We start from the raw sequence: 12,994 nt of genomic DNA on the forward strand, positions 1-12,994 counted from the left end.
CATGGTGTTTTTCTATTGGTCCATCATGCACCACCATCTTGCATACTACCTATTGCCGTGTGGCGGGATTTACACCCAACATCTTCTGGGTTGCCTCCTTCTCATCTTGTGCACAATCCCCTTCTTAGTGCCCCCGACAACTGTGGACCCTTTCAACACCTAAAATCCAGCACGGTAGCCAGTCCGTTGTGGTGGGGTCGTCATGTACCTTCTTGGTGGTAGCCCCCTGACCACGCAGGGATCGCACTACAGATGCCAGAGCTGTTTCCTCCCCATGCATGCCAAGGAGTATGTGCCCATCTTGTCTGAGGCACGGGGACTCCGGGCAACGGGATATCGGCCAGGTACCCGTTGCTTTGGCTGGGTGGCGCCCTTGGGGAGAGCCCTCGTTCGGAGTGGGTGGCATCTGGGCGGATGTGGCGCAATGAAGTGCAATAAATCACACCAAGCTGGTGGTCGCACGGCCACCAGCGTCTCTAAGCGAGGCAGGGTTGACTTTGATGCTGCGAAATATGACCCTCAGTCGTTCCCCTCGTCGGCTGTGCCGTGGGAGGAACGCCGATCTAGTGCCAAGCGGGAGCCTTACGTCCCACAATACCTTGTCTGCAGCAGGACTGATGGTGACTCCTTTCTTACGACGAAGCCTCCGTTTTTTGTGGAACACCTGGAGGATAAGTTTGGGGAAGTGGCGGGGTTGTCTAAAATGAGGAATGGGTCCATCCTCCTCAAGACGTCCTCCCCAGCCCAGTCACGAGCGTTGCTCTTGTGTGATAAGCTGGGTGACATCCCTGTTACCATCACTCCCCACAGTAGCTTAAATATGGTCCAGGGGATTATTTACCATCGTGACCTTTTACAATCCGACTACGAGCTGAGAGCCGACTTGGAACGACGTGGTGTACATTTTGTCCGTCTTGTACATAGAGGGCCCAAGACTAACAGGGTGGCCACCGGTGCCTTTATCTTGGCCTTCGAGGATGATGTCTTGCCCGAGAAGGTCAAGGTAATGGTTTACCGTTCTGACGTCAAGCCAAACGTCCCTCCCCCGATGCGGTACTTCCAGTGCTGGAAGTTTGGGCATATGTCCTCCCGTTGCCCATCCAGTGCCACATGTTGACATTGCGGACGCCCCTCTCATCCCGATTCTCCATGTGCACCTCCACCTGTATGTGTCAACTGTGGGGAGCACCACTCTCCATGCTCGCCGGATTGCCCCGTTCTTCATAAGGAGCGGAAGATAATGGAATTTAAGACCCTGGACCGGCTTACTTATCGAGAGGCAAAACTGAAATATGAAAGGTTGTATCCTGCTTCCCTTCGAATATCTTATGCTGCAGCCACATTATCATCGCCCTCGCGAGCGGCGGTTGTCGCCTCATCTGTGCCACCTTCAGTGGGCCCTCGGGGCCGTGCCTCCCTGTCTGCCCCCTCGTGTCTGGGGGCAAGCCTTCCTCTGTTGCCCCCTTAGCAGTTGGGGGCAAACCCTCTTCTGTTGCTCCCCTCACGCTTACTTCGGGAGTGACATCTGCTCCAAAATCGGAGGGCTCGATCCCTCCCCCTCCTTCTCCGCCGGCGTTGCCTCTGCCAGTTCCTCTCTTGCAGAAGGGGTCCCTTGGGGCTCTCCCTTCCTCCGTTTCTTCTCCTACCCAGCCGGATGTCAGCCAGTGGCTGAAGGTTCCGCCACCTGCTGGTCATAGGGCTTCTGTGTCGTCGTCAGCTTCCGACGCTCCTTCAGAGAAGCTCTCCCAGCCCTCTAACCCTAAGGACAGACGCGAGAAGAAGGAACGGAACGTGTCCAAGAAGAAGGACGTTCCGGCAGTTTCAGTACCACCTGCTATAAATAGTCCTGGCTCCGGGGATGAGGTGGAGATCCTCGCCTCTGCCGCGGATCTCGCCCTCACAGAACCCTCGGGGGCCTTTCCTATGGACACAGCTGACTCTCCCCCGGTGGCGGCAGTTGGCTCTGAGGCGCTGTCTGCCTCTTAGTTGCTTTCACGCCCTCCCAGTCCCTTCCTGCTTCCATTCTCCAGTGGAACTGCGGCGGTTATTTCCGCCACCTGCCTGAGCTCCGGATGCTTCTGAGTGTTTCCCCTGTTCTCTGCATTGCTCTGCAGGAAACTTGGTTTCCAGCAATGCGGACCCCCGCCCTTCGCGGTTATCGGGGATACTATAAGAACCGCGCTGCCTGTCAACGAGCGTCAGGTGGGGTTTGCCTCTTTGTTCACCACTCTGTCTGTAGCTCGCCAGTACCCCTTCTGACGCCTTTAGAGGCAGTCGCTGCCAGGGTTGAGCTCTCGCCGGCTATTACTGTTTGCTCTGTTTACATTCCTCCGGATGGGGAGCTCCCCCAACATGTCTTGGCTGCGCTGCTGGCTCAACTCCCGCCACCATTGCTGCTTCTGGGCGATTTCAATGCCTGCAACCCTCTATGGGGTGGGACTGTCTCCGATGACCGCGGTCGTGCCGTGGAGCATGTGTTGGCTCAGCTCGACCTTAGCCTCTTGAACACCAGTGCTCTCACGCATTTCAGTGTGGCCCATGGCTCGTTCTCGGCCATCGATTCTCTCTTTGCAGTCCCGGACTTGTCCCATCCCTCCACTGGAGAGTGCATCCTGACCTGTGTGGTAGTGACCATTTTCCCATCTATGTGTCACTGCCCCAGTGTCATTCTTCTGCGCGCCTGCCCCGCTGGGCTCTCAACAGGTCTGACTGGCCAGCTTTTACTTCCGCTGCCACCATTGCGTCTCCCCCTCAGGGTGACATTGACGAGGTGGTCCGTGTCTTGACCACGTCCATCATTTCTGCGACCGAGGCTGCCATCCCCCGCTCTTCTGGTCTCCCCTGGAGGAAGGCTGTACCCTGGTGGTTGCCGGAGATTGCTGAGGCTATTCGCGACCGTAGGCGGTCTCTCCAGCGTCATAGGCGGCACCCGTCCCTGGAGACCCTCATCGCCTTTAAGAGGCTCCATGCCTTGGCCCGTTGTCTTATTGCACGGCGTAAGCAGGAGTGCTGGGAGAGGTATTTCTCATCCTTGGGCTCCCGTGTCTCTCCCTCGCTCGTGTGGTCCCGGATCCGGCGGATTTATGGATACCAGACCCCTATGGGTGTCCCTGGGATCTCCCTGGACGGCGCTGTTTGCACGGACGCTGCCGCCATTGCTGAACACCTTGCCGCGCACTACTTTGCTATGAGCTCTGCGACTGCAACTTACCGCCGCCCCCCCCCCCCCCCCCCCTTTCGCTCTCTAAAGGAGCGAGCCGAGCAGACCCCGTTATCATTCCACACGCGTCGTTCTGAAAAATACAATGCTCCTTTCAGCGAGAGGGAATTCCTCGCTGCCCTCGCTGATTGCCCTGATACAGCACCAGGACCAGACTGCATCCACGTGCAGATGCTGAAGCATCTCTCCTGGGACTGCCAGAGATACATCCTCACCATCTTTAACTGCATTTGGAGCGAGGGCGTGTTCCCGTCGCAATGGCGAGAGGGTGTTATTGTCCCCATCTTGAAGCCCGGTGCGGACCCGCTGGCTGTGGACAGTTATCGTCCCATTACCCTCACCAACGTTTTGTGCAAATTGCTCGAATGTATGGTGGGGCGGCGTTTGTGTTGTGTCCTTGAGTCGCGTGGTCTCCTCGCTCGATCCCAGGGTGGCTTCCATCGGGGCCGGTCTGCTGCGGACAATTTGGTGCGGCTGGAATCTGCTACTGGTGGACGCCGGGGTTCCCCCGCTGCGGATTCGCCGCCATCGCCTGCTCGCTGACTATGCTGTCCACGTGCATTGCTCGCCGGGCCATCCCAATCATCGCCTGCTTTTCCCTGCCATGGTCCTCCATCTGCCCGAACGGCGACCTCTGTCTGGGCTTTCCATAGCTGTCCGCGTCCAGTCCCTGCTGTCAGAACTGGGGTCATTCCCTATTCTGCCTCCCTTCTGGGTCCGTGCACCTACGCCTCCCTGGTGTTTGCCCCGTCCGTCCGTCCGTCCGTCTGGACTTGGCACAGGGACCCAAGGACTCGGTTCCACCTGTGGCCCTCCGTCGCCGTTTTCTTGCGCTCCTCGCCTCATTTTCGGGCTGTGAGACTGTCTACACTGATGGTTCCCTGGTTGATGGTCGCACTGCATACGCTTTTGCTCACGCTGCCCATGTTGAACAGCGCTCCTTGCCGGCTGGCTGCAGTATTTTTACTGCAGAGCTGGCGGCCATATTGCGCGCTCTTGAGCATATGCGTTCCTGCTCAGGTACGTCCATCGTCATCTGCAGTGACTCCCTGAGCAGCCTCCAGGCCATCGACCGCTGCTATCCCTCTTCTCCTCTGGTGTCCTCTATTCGGGAGTCTGTTTCCGCTATTACCCACTCTGGTCGTTGGGTGGTCTTTGTTTGGACGCCAGGTCACATTGGCATCCCGGGGAACGAACGTGTCGACAGGCTGGCCAAAGGGGCGATCGACGCCCCAGCTTTGGCGATCGGCCTCCCGGGTCGTGATCAGCAGTTGGTGTTGCGCCATAAGGTGCTTGGGATGTGGGCTGATGAGTGGCGTGGCCTGACATCCCCGAATAAACTGCGGGCTGTTAAGGAGACGACCGATGTGTGGCGCTCCTCCCTGCGGGCTTCTCGCAGGGACTCTGTCATCCTGTGTCGGCTCCGCATCGGCCATACCTACCTGACGCACGGCCATCTTTTGCGTCAGGAGGATCCCCCCGTGTGTCGGTGTGGGTCCCGGCTGACGGTCGCCCACATTTTGTTGGAGTGTCCCCGACTGCGCACCCTCCGGCAGTCTTTTAATCTCCCGGGCACTTTGTCTTTGGTTTTATGCGACGATGCCTCCATGGCTGACGGATGTTTTAAATTTTATCCGTGGTAGTCCTTTTTATGGTTCCATTTAGGGAGGTCTTGCACCTTTCCCTTTCTGTGTCTCTTGTCCCCAAGTCTCTCATATTTGGTTGCAGATTTTAGTGTGTAGTCAGATGGTTGACTCTTTCCCTTTTTTTTGTTCTCGTGGTCAGTCAACCAGTCCCCGGCCATCTTCTTTTCTTCTGTTTCTTTCTGTCTGGTGTTCATCTGTACTCTTCTTGTCTGTAGTGTTCGTTGCCGCATTTGTGTTGGGGGGGGGGGGGGGGAGTCTCCTTCCCCTTGGGGTTTTACCTGCTCCGCAAACTTATGTCTCGCCTTTTTTTGGAATGGTGGACTGATGACCTTAGCTGTTTAGTCCCCCCTAAACATCCCAACAACCACCACCACCACACAATGTTACTCCACAAGCACAAAGGAAAATCATGACAGTGGATACAAAAATAAGTGGGGGAAATGATGCTTTCATTGTTGCAGGTTTTTGTATAACAGCTGTTAAATCATGATTCTGTTTTCATAAATGTAAAATTCAAGAAACAAAAAAAATTAACTTGGCGTTATATTGACCCCAGTGGGACTCAGTGTAAAAACTTGAATAAATTATTATTTCGCCTGAGAGAGTTGTAGTAGAGCCACTATGAGCATGCAAATCAAGTTTGCCTTAAATATATGCTGTAATGTTCCTGAGCTTTAGTTATCTATAAGTTTGGATGTGATGTGTTGGCGTTAGTAAAGAATACCTTTAAGAAGGCAATGATGCCGTTATGGACACCTCACTGAGTTTGAATATGATTGTGTAATAGGACTGTGAGAAGCTGGATGTTGCTTCTGTGATATTCCAGAAAGATGTGGCAAGAACGTAGCCTCTGTACACGATTCCTGGCAGTGGTGGTCATGAGAATGTGCGGTTGCAAGAAGACCAGGCTCCGGATGGCCACATGGCAATACCAAGAGGGAAGATGATCGTGTTCAGGATATGGCTCTAGCACATCATACTGCATCTGCAGCAGCACTTTGAGCGGCAGTTGGCACCACAGTGACATAATGAACTGTTACAAATTGGTTACTTCAAGGACAGGTCTGAGCCAGTCACCCCGTAATGTGCATTCCACTGACACCAAACCACTGTCATTTGAAACTTCAGTGGTGTCAAGTGAGAGCTCATTGGAGGGCAGGGTGGAGGTCTGTTGTGTTTTCTGATGAAATCTGGTTCTGCCTCGGTGCCAGTGATGGCAGTGTGTTGGTTAGGAGGAGGCTAGTTGAGGGCCAGCAAACAACCTGTCTGCATGCTGGATGCACTGGACCTACACCAGGAGTTATGATCTGAGGTGGGATTTTGTATGGCGGGAGGAGCACTCTCGTGGTTCTCATGCACTCTGACAGCAAATTCATAAGTCAGTCTGGTGATTCGATCTTTAGTGTTGCCATTTGTGAACAGCATTCCAAGGGGTATTTTCCAACAGGATAACGGTTGCACACGCACCGCTGGTGCAACCCAACATATTGTATAGAGTGTCAAAATGTTGCTGTGACCGGCTCAATCACCAGATCTGTCTCTAATTAAGCAGATATGGGAGGGCATCATCAGATGACAACTGCAGCATCATCCACAAACAACATTAACTGTCTCTGATTTGGTTGACCAAGTGCAACAGGCATGGAACTCCATTCCACAAACTGACATCCGGCACCTGTACAATGCAGTGCATACATATTTGCGTGCATACATTTAACATAGTGGCGATTACACTGGTTATTAATGTTCCAGCAGCCCACATTTGCAAAGGCTTATCTTGCACTTAATTAACATATGATCTTGCAATGTATGACTTGCGTATGTCACATAGACAGATTTATTCCTGAAATTTCATTAATCTACATTAATTACTTTTGGTGTCGTGATTTTCTTTTCCATCTATGTTTACCTCCAATGTCGTATGGGGTCGTATTGATGCCAATGATACTGGGAGGGTTAATACATCACAATACTTGGATTACTTCCTGCATATTAATTACTCTGGAATTTACTGTTATGTGTCAAAGTAGCCTTTGCGATAACTCATATGATTGAATGATCAGCCAGTATTTTGATTTTATTCTGATAATCAACATGACTAAAGTGGGTTGAAGATATAAACAGGTTAAAAAAGTTTTGTACGTATCTCCAAAAATAAGTGTAGGCATATGTGAAGAGAAGTGGGAAATATAAGAATAACCCTTATTAATGAATAAAGAAATACTGTACCTTAGAATCAAAACAGCAGCCAAAGTAAATACTGTCTGTTCAAAACCACACATCTGCAAAACCAGTGGTGCTGTTGAGAAATGACGGATTGTTGCTCTGACCCATACTGTGTTACATGCTTAGGTTGTGCCTTGCACTCTGTCCACAAGGTGCTAGATACATTGTTCTTCAAGACAATCTCTTGTTTTGTAACTTAGATGAAGAGTCCTGCAATGATACATTGCAGTTTTAAATGGGTCCCAAATATGCTCAGTTGGGTTCATGTTGGCACATATTACAGTCTATTTCATGTAGTTACTGCCTCCAAGAGGAAGTAGTTCATGAGTTGGGTGCCATACGATTGCACATTATTTTTGTGAAATGTTTAATGTAGGACTGCACAATTAGTTTTTGTACCCATACTGGTCAGTCCGGATAGGATGAGAGACGTACCTCTTTGACTGTGCCCCAAAACATTAGTGACACATCTGGTTGAACCCATGGAACTGCATGTCTGAGATGTATATTGGTAATTGGCTCCTTTCATACCCTTCTGAGATGACTGTCAAATATCAGAAAAATCCTGCACTTATCAATGATGAGAATCTGACATCGTTGATGCAGATGTTCCGTTGCCTTTATTTTGTTGTTGTTGTTGTTATTGTTGTTGTGGGAGGAGGTTATCCTTTTCTTCATTATGGACATTCAGGGCCCAAATATTTGTATCTGGGGATACTTTACATACTGTCTTGGTCAACAGAGCCCTCATGGTTTCCTCCAAGAAGGTGCTGCACAGTTCGTTTACTTAGGGTACCTAAATGCTGTAATTTGTATTTAATGGTCATGAACTGGTAGTGTTGACTGTGGATGATGACTACACGCTAGATCTTTGATGTGCTTTGTCTTTTTGCCCCACTGTAGTGGTTGAATGTTCGAACAATGTTACTTTAGTGTATACTAATGTGACACCAAAATCTCATGATGAAAACTTTACTTCCCATGAATTGGCAGTTTATATTTGGTCCAAGCTCGATATGATCATTGCCCGGTGTACACAAGCCACATCATTCTGTTCATGATTAGAGAGACAGAACTCACTGTACTGAACTGCAGTGGACTTTAGATTTACTTTTATCTCCGTTACACAGATGTCTTGTTTTAGTGATATTCTGTGATCAAAAGAGTATTGAGAAAGAGGTTCTCATTCGAAAAGCACAAACTATACAAGTCATGGGGGTGGAGCAAGGCCCTTTTTTGTTTAGCTCCTGGGATGACCCACAAAAGCCTCTGTGGCAATAATTTTGCAGTTTATGAGAGGCTATGTCATAAAGGAAACCACTTCTATGGTAACTCCACTGACTGGGGTGAGATTACTGATGTGATTATTAAGTTGTTTGCACTCAGATTTGGCTTATACTGTTCATGGTGGGAAAGGTGAGATTGAGTTGTCGCATATATTAATCTCCTTTCACTGCCAAGTGGATTGCTGTAACAGAACCACTCTAGAAACGAAGTAGTTGTAACACAAATTTAAAGAACCATACAATAAGTTTTTGGTCCATTATAATGTATAGGGTATTGAGCTGATAAGCACTCAGACTTACTTAGTAATATATTAAGGTGAGGAAAACTGTTTGTAGTTTGAATATAAAATTGAATTTTCACCAGCACCAGGGAGTCTTAGCAAATAATTTCCTATAAATTATTCACTAAATATGATATAAAGTGCTATTAAAAATCTGCCAATTGTCTTAATTGGAATTTGTATATTGCTGTAGGCTGAAGAATTTTTATTCAACAGACCATTGTTTGATAAGACAGCAAGAGAATGGACCAAACGACACGCCTGCTTGAACTTGGAAATGCCTTCGGAGGTAAATGTTGCTATAATTCATACATAATTGGCAGTAGGTGTCCAAACAAGTTTCGTCCCATGGAAATAAATGTGAGTAGTAATGGTGAATGATATATCTCATTGATTACAGAATGCAGAAGTGAGTCATTCATGTGGTGTGCGGAGTGAACCAACGAAAAGAAAATCTTGGCAAATGGAAGATCTTACCCAGGAGCCTAATGCATCAAAATGTTTGAAAACCGATTGAATTGTGTGTGTGTGTGTGTGTGTGTGTGTGTGTGTGTGTGTGTGTGTGTGTGTGTGTGTGAGAGAGAGAGATAATGGATATACTTCATAACAGAAAAATCTTGTTGTAAATTGTGTTCTTTTTATTCTTGATTCCTGCCTTCATAGTACATGATACAGTCTTGCATAGATTTGCGTAATTTTCATTAGTTGTGCTCATGCAGTGCGGAACAAGTCTTGAACAATAGTAAATCAAGAGGCTGTAAATAAATTTCATGACAGTTACTATTGTGAAAAGGTCTCTCCCATTGAAAATTTCTCAATTGCAAATCATATAGCAACAAATAAAACATTACTATTTACTGTTGCAGTGCCATTTCATTGCCATTGTGTTTTCATGTCAGGACTTTGTGTCAAAGAGATCCTTTGTACATGAGGGCTATTTGGAAAGTAAGTTCTGTTAATTTATATCAAAAGAAACACTAGTACATCAAGAAGTTTTTCTTGTTATAAACAATTATATTAGCTACAGCTATTTTTATACTAATTGACTTCTACATTAAGGCTCTTGTTATACTTAGGAAAAAGTTTTGTTGTAGAATTCTGCTGCCTGTGAGCTAATAAATCAGCACTGTACACATGATCGAACAATTCACAATTGAAATGTTAAGCAACATTTTTGTTCATGCAGCAGTATCTGGTCTATCTTTGTCTTACACAAATAAGACGACAGAGCTCAACATCCCACCCCCTTCATTTTTGCATGGCTCTTCTGGCCTTTTTAGTGTTTCACTGTAAATTTCGAGTTATTGTGGTCCTCTTTCCATAAAATCAACAAAAACTACTTATTTTGTGTCCCAAAAATAGTTGTCGTCAGTGCTTGTGCGAAAAATGTTTGGCGGCTCTTTGAAGGTTTGCATGATGAGCTAGTGTGTCCTCAGTCCATTGATTTTTTCCCCCCATCTTGACGAGTGCAATCCATTTTTCATCCCCTGGCTGTAGTGTGACTCAGGAATTTGTCTCTTCCTGCATCATACCATATCAGAAACGTTAATGCGACAGCAAACCACTTCATGATAATGACATCATGCTCAACAGTCAGTCACAAGTTTGCACAACATTGTCCATGATACCTGAGGGAGACTGCTTTATAATTGTGTAATCATGAACTGATTGTGTACTGAACGTTGAAACAAATCCATTTGTCACAATGGATATTCATCCATTTTTGTTCAACCTACCCGAAACAAATGACACCACTTTCTTACACTCTCTCTCGTAATGTTTTCTCTGTATAATGCACAAAGTTCACTATAAATGTGTAGCGTTTTCATTGTTTTTATACACAGAAAAAGGATTACATAATTTAATTCACAGGTGACAGGATAGTGTATGATAGTGACCTGTTTAATATACACTTACAGTGCAAACAGCAGTTCAATAATCTCACTTTAGCACGGTTAGATTTGCACTGAGTCGGGCAACACAGCTGTGCCAAAATTACTCTGCAATCCCCCTCCATTATGTACCAGACAGCATTGGAACTAACTTTCTGAATAGTCCTCATATATATTATTTGGCAGTTAAACCATTATGTGTGCATTACATCATCCAATTCTTCACATATTGAGAGAGAGAGAGAGAGAGAGAGAGAGAGAGAGAGAGAGAACATAAAATATTAGAAATAGAAAGCTTCCAGGCCTGAGATTGGAGGTATAATTTTGAAAATGTAGTCTTAATGCGTCATGTATGTTGTAGGAATATTAAGACTCCTACCATTGACATAAATGTACTGTTTGTTGGTGCCTTAAGTTTTCTGTGTTTTGCATAAATCACTCCAGATCTATTGGCATGAATTGTTAGACAAGATCATGTACATATCTTTTTCTGATTCTTGCAGACTTTCTTCTGGTTTTTTTAACACTTAACTACCACTAGCAGTGAAACAACATTATAAAAAATAAGTAATTTAGAAATGTCATAAAGGGATGTTGCACATATTTTGTACACTTTCTTCAGTATTGATTATAAGAGTTGTGCAAATAATGTGTTTTTACAAAGATATAATTTTTGCTATCTATAATATTACCAACATTTTTTTCTTTTTTTCTGTGAGTTTGTCTAATTTGAAGAAATTATCCATGAAAGGCAGGTGTCCAGGTTTACGTTTTTAGTCCAGTGTACAGCTATTCGGCACAGTGAATGTTTTGGTGGAATTGAGATATTTCAATCAAAATAAATCTACTTTCTCTCTGCCATCACCCACTTAGTGCAGAAAATTGCAAGATGGATTTTTACCGTGGTGGCAATTGTGTTTAACAAGATTTTTCTCTTCCTAAACAGTTCACATATCTACTCAGCTGAACATTGCATGTTAAGATGTATGTACTAGCAGATTTATTTTAAAATAGGTTCTATTTTAGAGATTACTGTGATCATTATAGTTATGCAGTTACACATTTTGTTAATGTATGCCAGTTTGCTTTCAAAATTTCACTGAACGTTGTTCAAGAAGAAAACGTATTTTGGTAATTCTGGAACTTGTTCTTTAAAACTGGGTTTGGTTATTGTAGTAGATGAACAAATAATTGAACAAGCAAGTGTGTTTAAATATCTATGGCACAATTGTAAATTTCCCATGTCAGTTGATATAGAGCTAAAATTGGCCAGATTCATGCATTTCTGAGGAACCACTCAATGTTCATCAAAACATAACACACAGAAAGAAATATTAATTAAACTTCACAAAATAGTGGCCTTTCCTTTTCTGCTGTGTGGTAGTGAACCCAACATCTGGTCAATTACAATCAATTGAATCATCAGAAATGAAGTTTCTCTACTTTGTAGCTGGATATTCATTTCTGAATCATAAAAAACACCAATATTAGACAGGAACTAAATAGATATTGAACCCATTACATCTGTAACTGAAAAAAAACAAAACAGATTGAACTGGAAACACCATATGCAATGTATGTCTAATAATAGGATAACTATAGCTGCAACATTGTATAACCCGAAAATAAAGAGAAATATTGGACATCCCCTAGACATTTGGTGTGAACAGGTCTGAGGCAGAACAGGCCAAAGGAATAATCCTTGAAAATGATGATCCACATTTCTGTGTTTCTGTAAAATTCTTTTATTAATTGTGATTACCTGTGAAAGTGAAGACCACTTCTGAAGTTTCAGAGCTTTGGTGATAATCTGTTTTCAATAAATATAAAGCTAACACTATGTGAATGAAAAATTCAGGGTGGAATAAATATGTAATTGAATATTGGTGTGTTGCACTTCTCTTTTTACTTTAATTACACTTAATCCGTATAATTTCAAGGGTTACTGCATCATTGCGCAGAACAATGCATCATTATAAGGTGGTGGACCATCTGATTATTAGGAACAGAAAAAAAAATTCACGAAAATAATTACATGAAGAATAACATAAAACTGGCATTTTTAGCTAAGTAATACAAAATTTGCAGTTTTTCTATGTATCATGGAATTTTTCAAAGGAATCTCACAAATTTGAGGACAACAGTTTACCAATAATTGTAATTCATAGTTACTTACTGCTGGGATTACATTTTACAACATGAAGTTACAAACATCCGGCAGTTCTCCTGAAATTTTGTGGAACAGTATGTATCTTCACAATGATCTGCTGACTTCACTGGATCCTGTCTGTCACAAATCATACAGTAGCAATAAATCATGTAACTATCCCCATTGGGAGTAATTAGAATGAAAATAATTACAACAGTTTGAAACAGATTATTATTTAATTAATTTGACTTCATGTACTCAGTGTGGGGAAGAAGGCTGAGCTCTACCCTCTGT

The 12,994-nt window shown here is 45.1% G+C and overlaps 1 protein-coding gene across 1 annotated transcript in view; it reads left to right on the forward strand.

Moving 5' to 3' along the window:
* Positions 1–10,808, forward strand: part of LOC124797929 (ubiquitin-conjugating enzyme E2 T-like) — a 64,297-nt gene extending 53,489 nt beyond the window's left edge. Inside the window, exons 4-5 of the mRNA XM_047261063.1 lie at positions 8,853–8,948; positions 9,060–10,808. Of these exons, the coding sequence (XP_047117019.1) occupies positions 8,853–8,948; positions 9,060–9,176 (213 nt within the window). The 3' untranslated portion in view covers positions 9,177–10,808. The remainder of the gene's footprint in view (positions 1–8,852; positions 8,949–9,059) is intronic.
* Positions 10,809–12,994: the final 2,186 nt, after the last annotated feature.

This window comes from Schistocerca piceifrons, chromosome 5, assembly GCF_021461385.2.
Source record: "Schistocerca piceifrons isolate TAMUIC-IGC-003096 chromosome 5, iqSchPice1.1, whole genome shotgun sequence".
In the NCBI taxonomy this organism is placed as follows: domain Eukaryota; kingdom Metazoa; phylum Arthropoda; class Insecta; order Orthoptera; family Acrididae; genus Schistocerca; species Schistocerca piceifrons.